This window comes from Prunus persica, chromosome G2 (assembly GCF_000346465.2).
Source record: "Prunus persica cultivar Lovell chromosome G2, Prunus_persica_NCBIv2, whole genome shotgun sequence".
Lineage (NCBI taxonomy): Eukaryota > Viridiplantae > Streptophyta > Magnoliopsida > Rosales > Rosaceae > Prunus > Prunus persica.
The window spans coordinates 1,211,311-1,225,078 of NC_034010.1; the positions used below are offsets into that span (position 1 = coordinate 1,211,311).

The 13,768-nt window shown below is 37.7% G+C and overlaps 1 protein-coding gene across 4 annotated transcripts; it reads right to left on the reverse strand.

Moving 5' to 3' along the window:
- Positions 134–11,366, reverse strand: LOC109946983 (disease resistance protein RGA2-like). Of its 4 annotated transcripts, XM_020556114.1 has the most exons (4): positions 10,803–11,366; positions 819–3,543; positions 570–678; positions 134–460 (listed from the first exon to the last, which is right to left on the reverse strand). In XM_020556114.1, the coding sequence occupies exons 1-3, from the start codon at positions 11,238–11,240 to the stop codon at positions 674–676; spliced, it is 3,168 nt and encodes a 1,055-aa protein (XP_020411703.1). In that variant the 5' UTR covers positions 11,241–11,366; the 3' UTR covers positions 134–460; positions 570–673. The 4 variants fall into 4 exon arrangements, with proteins under 4 accessions (XP_020411703.1, XP_020411702.1, XP_020411705.1 ...); XM_020556113.1 differs by lacking the exon at positions 10,803–11,366 and having other exon boundaries at positions 770–4,039; XM_020556116.1 differs by lacking the exons at positions 134–460; positions 570–678; positions 819–3,543 and adding exons at positions 7,528–7,801; positions 7,915–8,019 and having other exon boundaries at positions 8,111–11,304.

Here is a 13,768-nt window from a genome sequence, read left to right on the forward strand (position 1 = left end):
TGAGTTGCTCTCCTCTAGGGAGGGAGAGAAGGGTGCTGCTGGCAAGTTCTTTAAATATTCTCTTCCGATCCGCATCTAGGGGTTTGATTTTATCCTTCACAATTTATGGATTAAACAACATTACAAACTATAGTTGTTCATGACGAGTTTTCATATTTTTTTGTATGAAAACGATAATTGGATTAATTAACAAGATGAATGTTAACATCTCTTAATTTAAACAACCAAATTATCACTCAATCATTAACTAAAGTACAACCAAAAGATGACTACTGAAGGAAATTAACCTCATTCTTGGCAGATGAATCTGAAATTTAATTCATAAATATCAGCCATCATGACAAAATACAAACTGCTTTCACGATGTCAAAAGCCATAAGGAAATTTGAGAGTTACAAGTACAACTGAGTCGCTTGTATGATCGAAGCCAGGATGCCTAATCAGTTTCTTCTTTTAATCACTGCATATCCATAAAAGAAAAATAAGAAACAGAACCGAATGTTATTATTATGTGAACATACCAACAACAAAACAATGTTAGGATCAAGGGGTCATCATCTAATACATACCTACCACATTTTTGGTGACCTGCTGTTGCACAATCACAATCAAGCCATAAGAGTTTTTAGTGGGGATCCAATCTCCACTGAACCAACCCTTAAAATTCATAACCTCAATCTGAAAAAGAAGAAAATGAACAAGTTGAGGTTGGTTGCCGTTTGAATGAAAGTGTGAATGCAAAAGAAAGAAATTAGTTAGAAAAACGCACCAGAGTATGAATATCTCTGGGATGTGAGCAATCTTGGACCAGTCCTCACCTGTTTCTTTCTGGCATCTTTGCTTTAAGATGGGGCAACTATCAATTATCAACCTTTTTAATGAGACGAGGCAACGAAGCCCTTCCGGGAGTGATGCCAAATTAGGGCAATCCCATATCCAAAGCAACTGAAGTGATTTGAGGTTGCCCATCCCTTCTGGTAGTGATGCCAATTTAGGACAATTTGAAATATACAGTCTCTGTACGGAGATGAGGCGACCCATCCCTTGATCTGGTAGTGATACCAAATTAGGACAATCTTTAATTTCAAGCTTCTCAAGTAATGTGAGGTTTCCAATCCCTTCTTCTGGCACATATTCTATATCCTCAACGCCCCTAATCTCCAGATATTTTAATTTGTAAGAGGGAACAAAGGAGGAGGAAAGGACCTTCCAGCTGCTTTTCTCTAACCACAGTTCATCAAGATTTGGGTACAGCGGCATGGAAGTTAGGTTAGGACAACCATATATAGATAAAAAAGAAAGACAAGGAAATGAAGAAGCTGAAGCTGAAGCTGTTTCATTCCTCCACCATCCCTTGAGATTAGGGCATATTCTTAGATAAAGACTCTCTAAGGAGGGAAAGAAGGTCGTCGATGGAGAAGCAGCTGACATCATCATCACATCACCGGCGCCGGCAAAGTCCTTGACCTTGTCTTCTGCAGATATGTGCTCCAAATTCCTTAACCCGAAAAGATGAAGACTCTTAAGAAAAGGTAAATGATCCAACGGTGGAAGATGTTGGCATCTATCACAGTTAGACAATATGAGATTAACAATATTTGTGAGAGAATGAAACCAACTCGCAAACCTCACACCCGGGTATCTGTTCACGACTAACTCTTTTAGACTCGAATGGGGCTGCAGCGCTTCCATTGACTTAATAATTACATCATTCTCCTCCGCATCATTATTTTCTCTTTCAATGTGCATCCAATATAAAGTCAACGAATAGAGATGTCGTTTCTCCTTCAAAACTGCACAATCATAATTCAATTCTGACACCATATCTTGCTCGCACCTCAAATTCATGATTTTCAACTCTCCTCTTAAATCCTTCAACTTTCCCAACTCACTGAGCCCTGCACCGTCCCTCAACATGGATTTGTTTTCACTCAAAACAAATGTATTCAAAGTACGAACATGAGTCAATTCACCCAATCCACGAGGAATCCAAGCCAAGTTGTCACAATTTGCCAAAATGAGATGCCTCAAGTTGATCAATTTCTTAATATCTCTAGGCAATTCCACAAGCACCCGACAACAATTGAGATCTAGTGTTTCCAAATTTTGAAGTTTCACTATCCAATTTGGAAGTCTCTTAATGGGATTTCCACTAAGATCAAGATATCTTAAATGTTTCAGTTTCCTAAGACATTTTGGCAATTTTGTAATTCCCAATTTATTTAAACTCAACATACGCAATGACTTAAAATTTGAAGCAATTGTAGCACAAAATGATGTACGGAATGACATCTCCCACTCCTTTTGGCTTAGGAAAAGAAAAGTCCTTAGCTTATTTGATTCCAGCAAGGATGTTGGTATTTTCCATTCCAACGAATCAACATGAAAATTGAAAGATACATGAAGAAGACGTTTTGCATCAAAATTAGTCTTATTGCGATCTATTATTGTGCTTCCCTCCCCTGCCACTTTAACAGCAAGTTCATTCATGAGATCATGCATTTTACAGCTTTTTATTATACCAAACTCATCTTTTTCTTCTTCTTGGAAAAAAGATCTCCAAACTAGTTCGTTATAATATTCATAACCAACATCTTCCAAGCACTCATTAGGATTTGAAGACTTAACGAACCCTTGTGCCACCCACAACCTAATTAAATTCTCTGCGGGAATCTCATAATCAGGCGGGAACAAACTACAATAAGCAAAACAATGTTTCAAATGTGATGGGAGAACATCATAACTCAGCTGAAGTGTTGGTAAAATATCATTTTCTTCTTGCCTTATTGTTGAAAGCTTGTTATTCATGAAATCCGACCACTCAGTTTCTGGATCTCTAGTGTACAACATCCGTCCTATGGTCCTTATAGCAAGAGGAACCCCCTGACATTTTCTAGCAATCTCCTCCCCAATCGCCTTAATGGTTGAACTCTCTGGCTCTTTTCCTTCTTGGAATGCCATTTTCTTAAACAAATACCAAGACTGCTCTTCACTTAAACCCCTTAAGTTATATGGTTTAGATGTGTCTGTTATTTTTGCAACTTTTTCACTACGAGTAGTTATTAGTATTTTACTACCTTTTCCACCGCCCATCAATAAGTTTTGCAAGCCAAACCATTTTTCACGATTATCATTCCACACATCGTCCAACACAAGGAGGTATCTCTTCCCATCTATTATTTTCCTCAGTTCTTTTTGCAACTGATCAATCTCAAGGCTTTTGGCTATGTCATTAGTTGCAGATTGAATGATTTTCTTAACAATTATATCCAACTCAAATACATTTGACACACATATCCACATTTTCAGCTCAAAATGCTTCTCAACCTTCTCATCGTTTAAAACTAGTTGAGCAAGTGTAGTTTTTCCCAATCCTCCAAATCCAACTATGGAAATCGATGAGACATTCTTTGTAGGGATGGGATCCAAATCCAACAAAAGTTGAATAATTGCTCTTTTGTCTTCATCTCTCCCTATTATATTATCCTCGCGGACAAATGAGTGGGTGACCCTCTCTCTTATTACAAATCGTGCATCTTCGTGGTTCACTTGTAATTGACCAAATGTTCTATTCGAGGCAATCTCATGAAGTCTCTTGTTAAGATCTTTTATCTTATGACCCATTTTCAGCCCAAAAACAAGCTGATTTGAGCTAGAGAAGAAGATGCGTACCTGCTTTGACACTTTATTATTTCCAGGCACCATTTGTCTCCACTGAGCTTCAGTATAAAACTCATCGAGCACGTCATCAGCTTCATAAACTTCATCTTCTACGCTTTGGAGCCACTCTTTGACTGCTTCATTGTTGGCTTGCTTTTGCTCAGCATCAAGAAGAACAGCTCGGAGTTGGGAAACTAGAAGCTTAAGCTTTTGGAGCTCATCGTTGACACCCCAAACCAATCCAATCTCTTCAAAAGCACGGGAGCCTAACCTTTCAATGATCCCTTGTACAATGTTGAAGAGGACTCCTTCTGCCATTGGAGAGAGGAAAAGAGTATTCACTTGGAGAAAGGAAAAGAGTATTCTTGCCGAAAGTTGTGGTTTGTTGATAAGAGTTATTTGGTGTGGAACAGGAAGTGGAGCAAGAGTATTAACAAGGGACAAAAGAAACATGCATCAAATCACATGGGAAAGCTTTGAATAGTGTGGAACAAGTGGAGCAAGAGTATTAACAATTGGACAAAGGAAAGAGGAAACATGCATCAAATCACGTGGGAAAGCTTTGAATATTTGGTGTGAAACAGCAAGTGGAGCAAGTTGAAGAAATGTTTGACTCAAATATGCTTTCGGTGGTTTTGACATTATTTTAATGAAGGAGTCTAATTGTATAGCCGTTGGTGTTGTTCTGTTTGAGAAATAAGCAATTCTTTCTTTCTCCTTGTTTATTGTTTCCAAGTGACTCTTGCTGCAGTTTTGGTTTCAATTCCTATAGATGCCAGCTATCTACTTTTTATATTAAATTACTAATACTATACAATATCATGTAAGCCAGTTATGTTTAGCATACTTTTACATTATAATTAAGATATCAACAACGACATAATGTGTGCAATTAATATTTTATTGGATTAATAATAGGTTCCCACCACAATGGTGGTGGATTACCAGAGAAGGCCATCATGTAACTCTTTCCCTCTCCCAGACCAACAGCATGGGTTGGTTTCTGTCGAATAGGGAGTGAGAGACCTACACATTCTTCTACACAAACCCACCCAACTCCCAAAAAATATGGGCAAATAACACTTTTCCTCAATAATCTCAAAATGCCAGCTGGCAAAACAGTACTTTTCCATGCTGGCATCATCTTCCACGTGTCAGACAGTGACTCCTCAATTCCCCTGCCACATTGGCTCTCTATTTTGGCTTTGGTAGGGCACATGAAATTGCTTAGTCCCTGGTAGATAGATGTCATCATAGTTGGATTTGGGACCAAGCAATGTATAATGGTGTTAATTAATTCCTCTGTTTTGTAAATGGGTTCTTTCTTGAGTGCATGTTCATAGAAAAACAAAATGTAAAATTACTTTTGTAACAAACAATAAATTTAAAAAAAAAGAAGAGAAAAGAAAAGAACTATTATTACTTTGCACTTATGCCAAAATGCCCAAAGCCAATGTGGGTTGTATATATGTAGGGACTAGGGAATAGCAAATACTTAATGAAGAAATGCTTCACAATGAAATGATGCACAAAGATTAAAGAAATAGAGACAAACTCATGTAAAACACAAAAAAGAGACCATTATGTAAATTGATTTAAGCTAAGATCCGTTAAGTGTGGAAGTGGAACATCCCAACTAAAAATAAAAAATAAAAATCTTTTAGGTTTAGCTATTGTTTCACATACGAAAGACTATTTTGTATAAGTAAAACTAAATAAACGAGTAAGTAACCAAAATCCTAAAATATGTCTATAAATACCTTAAAATTTCTTCAAAAATTTTCCCCATCATTTCATTCCACATTTTTTACAAATTCTATCACATTCTCTACTTGTTACCAACTTTCCACACACAAAAATACTAACAAAAATAGCACTGGGCTTTGGGAACACATCTCACAAAAATACACAGATGAAGTTGTGAGATATTGAATCGAAAACACTTTATTTATTGACATTTGAAGATGAAGGTAAGAGGTGCCACGTCGACAAAGATCTAATCGAAAATCTGGATAATTGCTCCCGGACTAACACGTGTCACTTGAAAATCATATCCAAAAAATTATTAAGCTTCCTTCAAGATAAGACTTGCTACGTGGACACAAAATCTTTATAAAAAATCTTGTTAATTGCTTGTCAATGTACACGTGTCATATATGGAATATTGTATTTAAATAGTAGTTTAATTAAATTAAACAATACAAAGTTGTGGAATATATAAGTGTTGTACCATAGTTTTTCTCAAAATAATAAAATACGAAAGGCCCTAAAATATAGCTCTGACCAGAGATGGAAAAATTTAATCATACCCTATTTTTTTTAAAATTAAATTTATAGCTCTAAATTACGTTTAGCCCTAACTGGAGATGGCATAAGAAGCCAAAAACCATGAAAGAAAGTGAAGAGATTCAAACGTACAATGATGTTTCCATGTTGGTAAAGTTATCAACTTTGCAATTATTTATTCAATAATTATTAGTGGGTGATTGCTGATTAATCAACCAAAGAGGAAAAGTACCAAACTGAAGCCTGAAGCCATGACATGGACACCATTGAATAATTTGGATAATTGGAAGTTGTGTCAAAAACAAAAACGCAGAAAAAATAAACCCCACCAGCCTCCTTACAGGCTCCAGCTGTGCCTTCTGTTTCTGTTTGGCCAATGGCTTTTTAGTGGGGATGATAAGATAGCTGATCCAGTGTTTGGACGTGGCAGAGAATATATGTTGTCGTAATAACATTTATCTGGGAACACCTATTTATAATACAGTGCTGCATTCACTTGTTGAGGCTAAGGAAGTAGGTGTTTTCATCACCATTGGTTTTCACAGCACGGATCCAGCGACCTGCCATTTTGTTTTCTCTGCATATGCCAACAGTGGTTTTCACAGCACGGCCATGGAAGCACTGCAGGTTTTGAGTATGCGCATGATATGTGAAGAAGATGGCAGCTTTCCAGAAAGGCAGAATTTGAGGATGACTTCATCTTTGCTGAAGACTTGGAAGCTGAATCACGAATAGTACAGCTTGTTAAAGATTCTGAAGAGAACCTTGCTGTTGCCCTTTTGAATCTAAGATGGTGCGCTGTGCTTGGCTTCCCAATTTCATGGTCACCTAATCAAAGCCCATGGGCCAGAAGACTGTCATCTAACTACACTGCCAGGAAAGGAGCCACCTAATCATGATATATATAGGTGGCATTATGACTCCAGTGAGTTTCCCTTTATTATTATTTTTGGTTGTGGTCGGACGAAGCCCAAGGCCTCCTCAGGAAGAAGGCAGAGGGTGAGAGGCACAGATGAGGTCTTGATCTTTTATAGCTGATTTTTTAGATTTGTATTAGGCTAGGATATTTGAGAAAATTAGGGGATGCCCTTTTATCTTTTTTGGTTCATTACGTTATTTTGTAAGCTACTGCTTTGTATATTTAAAAGGTGAAATCGTGCTGCAGTTCTCTAAACAGGATCAACTGTGCCTAGGAGGAGGCGGCGGCATGTTTTGCTGTTAATTTAACAAAAAAAGCACAAAAAAGCATTGATATTTTCTTTATGCTTTTATTCTTTAGCAAGTATGCTTTGACCGCTATCTTCTGTTGTCATTGTACTTTTGTTATGGTTCAAATCAGTGATGCCGGTGCGGTATGAATCCGCCAGGGAGGAGGCATTTTCTCCACAGCATAGAATGAGTTGCTCTCCTCTAGGGAGGGAGAGAAGGGTGCTGCTGGCAAGTTCTTTAAATATTCTCTTCCGATCCACATCTAGGGGTTGATTTTATCATTCACAATTTATGGATTAAACAACATTACAAATTATAGTTGTTCATGACGAGTTTTCATATTTTTTTGTATGAAAACGATAATTGGATTAATTAACAAGATGAATGTTAACATCTCTTAATTTAAACAACCAAATTATCACTCAATCATTAACTAAAGTACAACCAAAAGATGAATACTGAAGGGAATTAACCTCATTCTTGGCAGATGAATCTGAAATTTAATTCATAAATATCAGCCATCATGACAAAATACAAACTGCTTTCACAATGTCAAAAGCCATAAGGAAACTTGAGAGTTACAAGTACAACTGAGTCACTTGTATGATCAAAGTCAGGATGCCTAATCAGTTTCTTCTTTTAATCACTGCATATCCATAAAAGAAAAATAAGAAACAGAACCGAATGTTATTATCATGTGAACATACCAACAACAAAACAATGTTAGGATCAAGGGGTCATCATCTAATACATACCTACCACATTTTTGGTGACCTGCTGTTGCACAATCACAATCAAGCCATAAGAGTTTTTAGTGGGGATCCAATCTCCACTGAACCAACCATTAAAATTCACAACCTCAATCTGAAAAAGAAGAAAATGAACAAGTTGAGGTTGGTTGCCGTTTGAATGAAAGTGTGAATGCAAAAGAAAGAAATTAGTTAGAAAAACGCACCAATGCTAATGTCTGGGATGTGAGCAATCTTGGACCAGTCCTCACCTGTTTCTTTCTGGCATCTTTGCTTTAAGATGGGGCAACTCTCAATTATCAACCTTTTTAATGAGACGAGGCAACGAAGCCCTTCCGGGAGTGATGCCAAATTAGGACACTTTGAAATATGAAGTCTCTGTAAGGAGATGAGGCGACCCATCCCTTGATCTGGTAGTGATACCAAATTAGGACAATCTTTAATTTCAAGCTTCTCAAGTAATGTGAGGTTTCCAATCCCTTCTTCTGGCACATATTCTATATCCTCAACGCCCCTAATCTCTAGATATTTTAATTTGTAAGAGGGAACAAAGGAGGAGGGAAGGACCTTCCAGCTGCTTTTCTGTAACCACAGTTCATCAAGATTTGGGTACAGCGGCATGGAAGTTAGGTTAGGACAACCATATATAGATAAAAAAGAAAGACAAGGAAATGAAGAAGCTGAAGCTGAAGCTGTGTCATTCCTCCACCATCCCTTGAGATTAGGGCATATTCTTAGATAAAGACTCTCTAAGGAGGGAAAGAAGGTCGTCGATGGAGAAGCAGCTGACATCATCATCACATCACCGGCGAAGTCCTTGACCTTGTCTTCTGCAGATATGTGCTCCAAATTCCTTAACCCGAAAAGATCAAGACACTTAAGAAAAGGTAAATGATCCAACGGTGGAAGATGTTGGCATCTATAACAGTCAAACAATGTGAGATTAACAATATTTGTGAGAGAATGAAACCAACTCGCAAGCCTTGCACCCGGGTATCCGTTCACGTCTAACTCTTTTAGACTCGAATGGGGCTGCAGTGCTTCCATTGACTTTATAATTACATCACTCTCCTCCGCATCATTATTTTCTCTTTCAATGTCCATCCAATATAAAGTCAACGAATAGAGATGCCGTTTTTCCTTCAAAACTGCACAATCATAATTCAATTCTGACATCATAGTTTGCTCACACCTCAAATTTATGATTTTCAACTCTCCTCTTAAATCATTTAGCTTTCCTAACTCACTGAGCCCTGCACTGTCCCTCAACATGGATTTGTTTTCACTCAAAACAAATGTATTCAAAGTACGAAGACGAGTCAATTCACCCAATCCATGAGGAATCCAAGCCAAGTTGTCACAATTTGCCAAAATGAGATGCCTCAAGTTGATCAATTTCTTAATATCTCTAGGCAATTCCACAAGAAACCGACAACAATTGAGATCTAGTGTTTCCAAATTTTGAAGTTTCACTATCCAATTTGGAAGTCTCTTAATGGGATTTCCACTAAGATCAAGATATCTTAAATGTTTCATTTTCCTAAGACATTTTGGCAATTTTGTAATTCCCAAGTCATTCAAACTCAACATACGCAATGACTTAAAATTTGAAGAAATTGTAGCATAAAATGACTTATGGAATAACTTGTCCTGCCACCTTTGTCTTAGGAAAAGAAAAGTCCTTAGCTTATTTGATTCCAGCAAGGATGTCGGTATCTCCCATTCCGACAAAACAACATCAAAATCGAAAGATACATGAAGAAGATGTCTTGCATCAAAATCAGTCTTGTTGCGATGTATTATTCTGCTTCCCTCCCCTGCCACTTTAACAGCAAGTTCATTCATGAGATCATGCATTTTACAGCTTTTTATTATACCAAACCCATCTTTTTTTTCTTCTTGGAAAAAAGATCTCCAAACTAGTTCGTTATAATATTCATAACCAACATCTTCCAAGCACTCATTAGGATTTGAAGACTTAACGAACCCTTGTGCCACCCACAACTTAATTAAATTTTCTACGGGAATCTCATAATCAGGTGGGAACAAACTACAATAAGCAAAACAATGTTTCAAATGTGATGGGAGAACATCATAACTCAGCCTAAGTGTTGGTATAATAACATCTTCTTCTTGACTTATTGTTGAAAGCTTGTTACTCTTGAAAGCCAACCACTCAGTTTCTTGATGTTTAGGGTACAACATCCGTCCTATGGTCCTTATAGCAAGAGGAACCCCCTGACATTTTCTAGCAATCTCCTCCCCAATGGCCTTAATTGTTGAACTATCTGGCTCTTTTCCCTCTTTGAACGCCATTTTCTTAAATAAAAACCAGGACTGCTCTTCATTCATGCCCCTTAAGTTATATGGCTCAGCTGTATCTGCTATATTTGCAACTTTTTTACTACGAGTAGTTATTAGTATTTTACTACCTCTTGCACCACCCATCAACAAGTCTTTCAAGTCGTCCCATTTTCCATGATCTTCATTCCACACATCGTCTAACACAAGGAGGTATTTCTTTCCATCTATCTTTCCCCTAAGATTCCTTTGCAATTGATCCATCCTAAGGTTTTTTGGTTCCTCATTAGTTGCAGATTGAATGATTTTCTCAGCAAGTACATTCAATTCAAACACATTGGAGACACATGTCCACATTTTCAGCTCAAAATGATTTTGAACCACCTCATCGTTGAAAACTAGTTGGGCAAGTGCAGTTTTTCCCAATCCTCCAAATCCAACTATGGAAATAGTTGAGACATTTTCTGTAGAGATGGGATCCAAATCCAACAAAAGTTGAATAATTGCTCTTTTATCTTCATCTCTCCCTATTATATTATCCTCGCGGACAAATGAGTGGGTGACCCTCTCTCTTATTACAAATCGTGCATCTTCGTGGTTCACTTGTTCTAATTGAATAAACATTCTGTCTGAGGCAATCACATGCAGCCTCAGGTTGATATTTTTAATCTTATGACCCATCTTCAGCCCAAAAACAAGCTGGTTTGAGCTAGAGAAGAAGATGCGTACCTGCTTTGACACTTTATTATTTCCGGGCACCATTTGTCTCCACTGAGCTTCAGTATAAAACTCATCGACCACGTCATCAGCTTCATAAACTGCATCTTCTACGCTTTGGAGCCACACTTTGACTTCATTATTGTTGGCTTGTTTTTGCTCAGCATCAAGAAGAACAGCTTGGAGTTGGGCAACTTTCTCCTTCAGCTTTTGGAGGTCATCTTTGACACCCCAAAGCAAAGCAATCTCTTGGAAAAAAAGGGAGCCTAACCTTTCAATGATCCCTTCTGCAACGTAGAAGAGGACTCCTTCTGCCATTGGAGAAAGGAAAAGAGTATTCTTGATGAAAGTTGTGGTTTGTTGATAGAGTTATGTGGCGTGGAACAGCAAGTGGAGCTAGTAGAAGAGGAAATGCCGAAATGTCATCTTTGACTAGTTTTGTCATTATTTGAATGGAGGAGTCCAATTGGTTGGTGACATGTGTGATAGCAGTTGGTGTTGTCCACTTTGAGAAATAAACAATTCTTTCTTTCTCCTTGTTTATTGTTTCCAAGTGGATGGGTCCTTGTTTATTGTTTAATGACTTGTGTATTATGTGCCGGCTATCCACTTTCATATTAATCTCTATTTTTATATAAAATTACTAATACTATACACAGTCCTGATCTCTTGGACCCCTGTAGTCCAAGAGATTTATGGTCACCCACCGTTGGATGTAAATTCAACGGTTGACTTGAATCGGGTAATAATCATTTATGTCATATTGCATTTATATATATCATTTTGAACCATTGGATTAATATCCAACGGTGGGTGACCACTATCTCTTGGACTCCTGTGGTCCAAGAGATCGGGACTGATACTATACAATATCAATTATTATCTGAAATTTGGTAGTTGGGTCAATAAAAGAAACTTACAAAATTTGGTAGTTGGGTCAACAAATAAAATTCAGCAGAGAAGGCCACCATGTGACTCTTTCCCTCTCCCAAACCAACAGCCTGGGTTGGTTTCTGTCCCCTCCTCCTAAAACTGGACCAATGGGGAGCGAGAGACCTACAGATCCTTCTACACAAACCCAACCAACTCTCAAAAGAAAAGGGCAAAATGTTGTAAACTAAAGAGAAATTGGAGAGGGAATTGAGATAGAGAAAGCATAGAAATCTGATGTTTTTCATTCATTCATTTCTATATATTACAACAAAGGGAGGAAGCCCACTTATATGCAAAGTCTGTTGGCTTCCTGTGAATATGCAATGACATCTCCCAATATGTGGATTCCACTTCCACAATACTTTTATTATGATGTTCTTCAATCATTTAGGTAGTGGGCTCTACCATTTTGGGATCCATCCTTGACTGTACAACACTGCCCCTTAGAGACCACAAATGGTATGGAATATCTTATAGGGTGCTGACCTTGGTCTCTATACAAAAGAAAAGAAAAGAAAAGATCCTGGTCTCTGAACTTTTTGAATATCTTATAAGAGTAAGAGTAGAGTTAGTTGGATGCTAATTTAAGATATTTAGTTATGGTTTTCAATATTGTAAATGTTAGGAAGAGCATTGTTTGAGTTATGCTTCTTCATTCTTGTTCTCATAGGTAATGAATATGTTTGGCTCTAATAATAGGAATCATGTAACATGGGCATATCAAAACCCGGTATAGATGCTAGCAGAGGGCAGCATGATAGAAGTATCAATGAGGATCAATGTTTTAAATTTGTGGAACGCCTCTTGGCGAGGCGGTTGGAATTTGCCTCGGGGCGCAGCTACTTATGCGAAAGTCACCAAAAGACTGAGTCATACGCCTTTCTTCGAGGCTTATGCATCCCCTTAGAGGCGTAAGCCTTTTAGAAAAACAATGTCATCTGGCCTGGGATTCCCAACATAAAAAATAAAATAAATTACCATTTTGGCATCTCTAAGGTGATTTTCTAGTGTTTTCTCCCGCAACATAGTGGCTAGAACCACAGTTACTGAATTCGAGATGGAGTGGGAGAGCCATAGAGAGAGAGAGAGAGAGTCGTGGGAGCTTTGAAATTGGGTCAGAAGTGGAGAAGAAGACATTCAATTTTTTCTTTTCCAGTTGAAAGTGCTTGGGCCTCGTTTGGTTCTTGGGAAAGGAGGCTTGGGGATGGGAAATCAATTGTTTTCCCATGTTTGGTAAGTCCAAACATGAGAAATGGTTGCCTGCCTGGCACATAGGAAAATAGAGGGGAAAGTGGAGCCCTCCTCCCAACTTGGGTTTTGTTTTCCCTCATCATGGGAAAGTTTGGGAAAATGAGCCAACCTTCATGCACATTTTTCATAACCATTTTGTCCCCTTTAACAATTTAGAATTACAAAATATCATTAAATGCACTCTTTTTTATTTGATTTAATATGGGTATAATTGAAAAATTATACAAACTTTGTTTTCCATTCTTACTCAAAACATACAAACATAGGAAAGGAAATAAAGTGAAATCTCCCGGTTACTTTCCCGGCATTACCAAACGTGAGAGGAATCTTTCATTTCCTATTCCTTAGGAAATGATATAGAAAGTGATTTCCCCTCAAATTCGTTCCATGAACCAAACGGGGGCTTGGAGCAGAGGAGATGATTAAAGAGCTGATCCAGTATTTGGACGTGGCAGAGAATATTTTTTGTCATAATAACATATCTGGGAACGCCTATTTATAATACAGTGCTGCATTCACTTGTTGAGGCTAAGGAAGTAGGTGTTTTCATCACCATTGGTTTTCCTTTCATTTGCAACTTCATGATATGTGAAATATTGGACCAGTGTTCATCTACTTTCTGCTTCTGATTACATGCAGAGTCAAATGGCAATTAAGATATT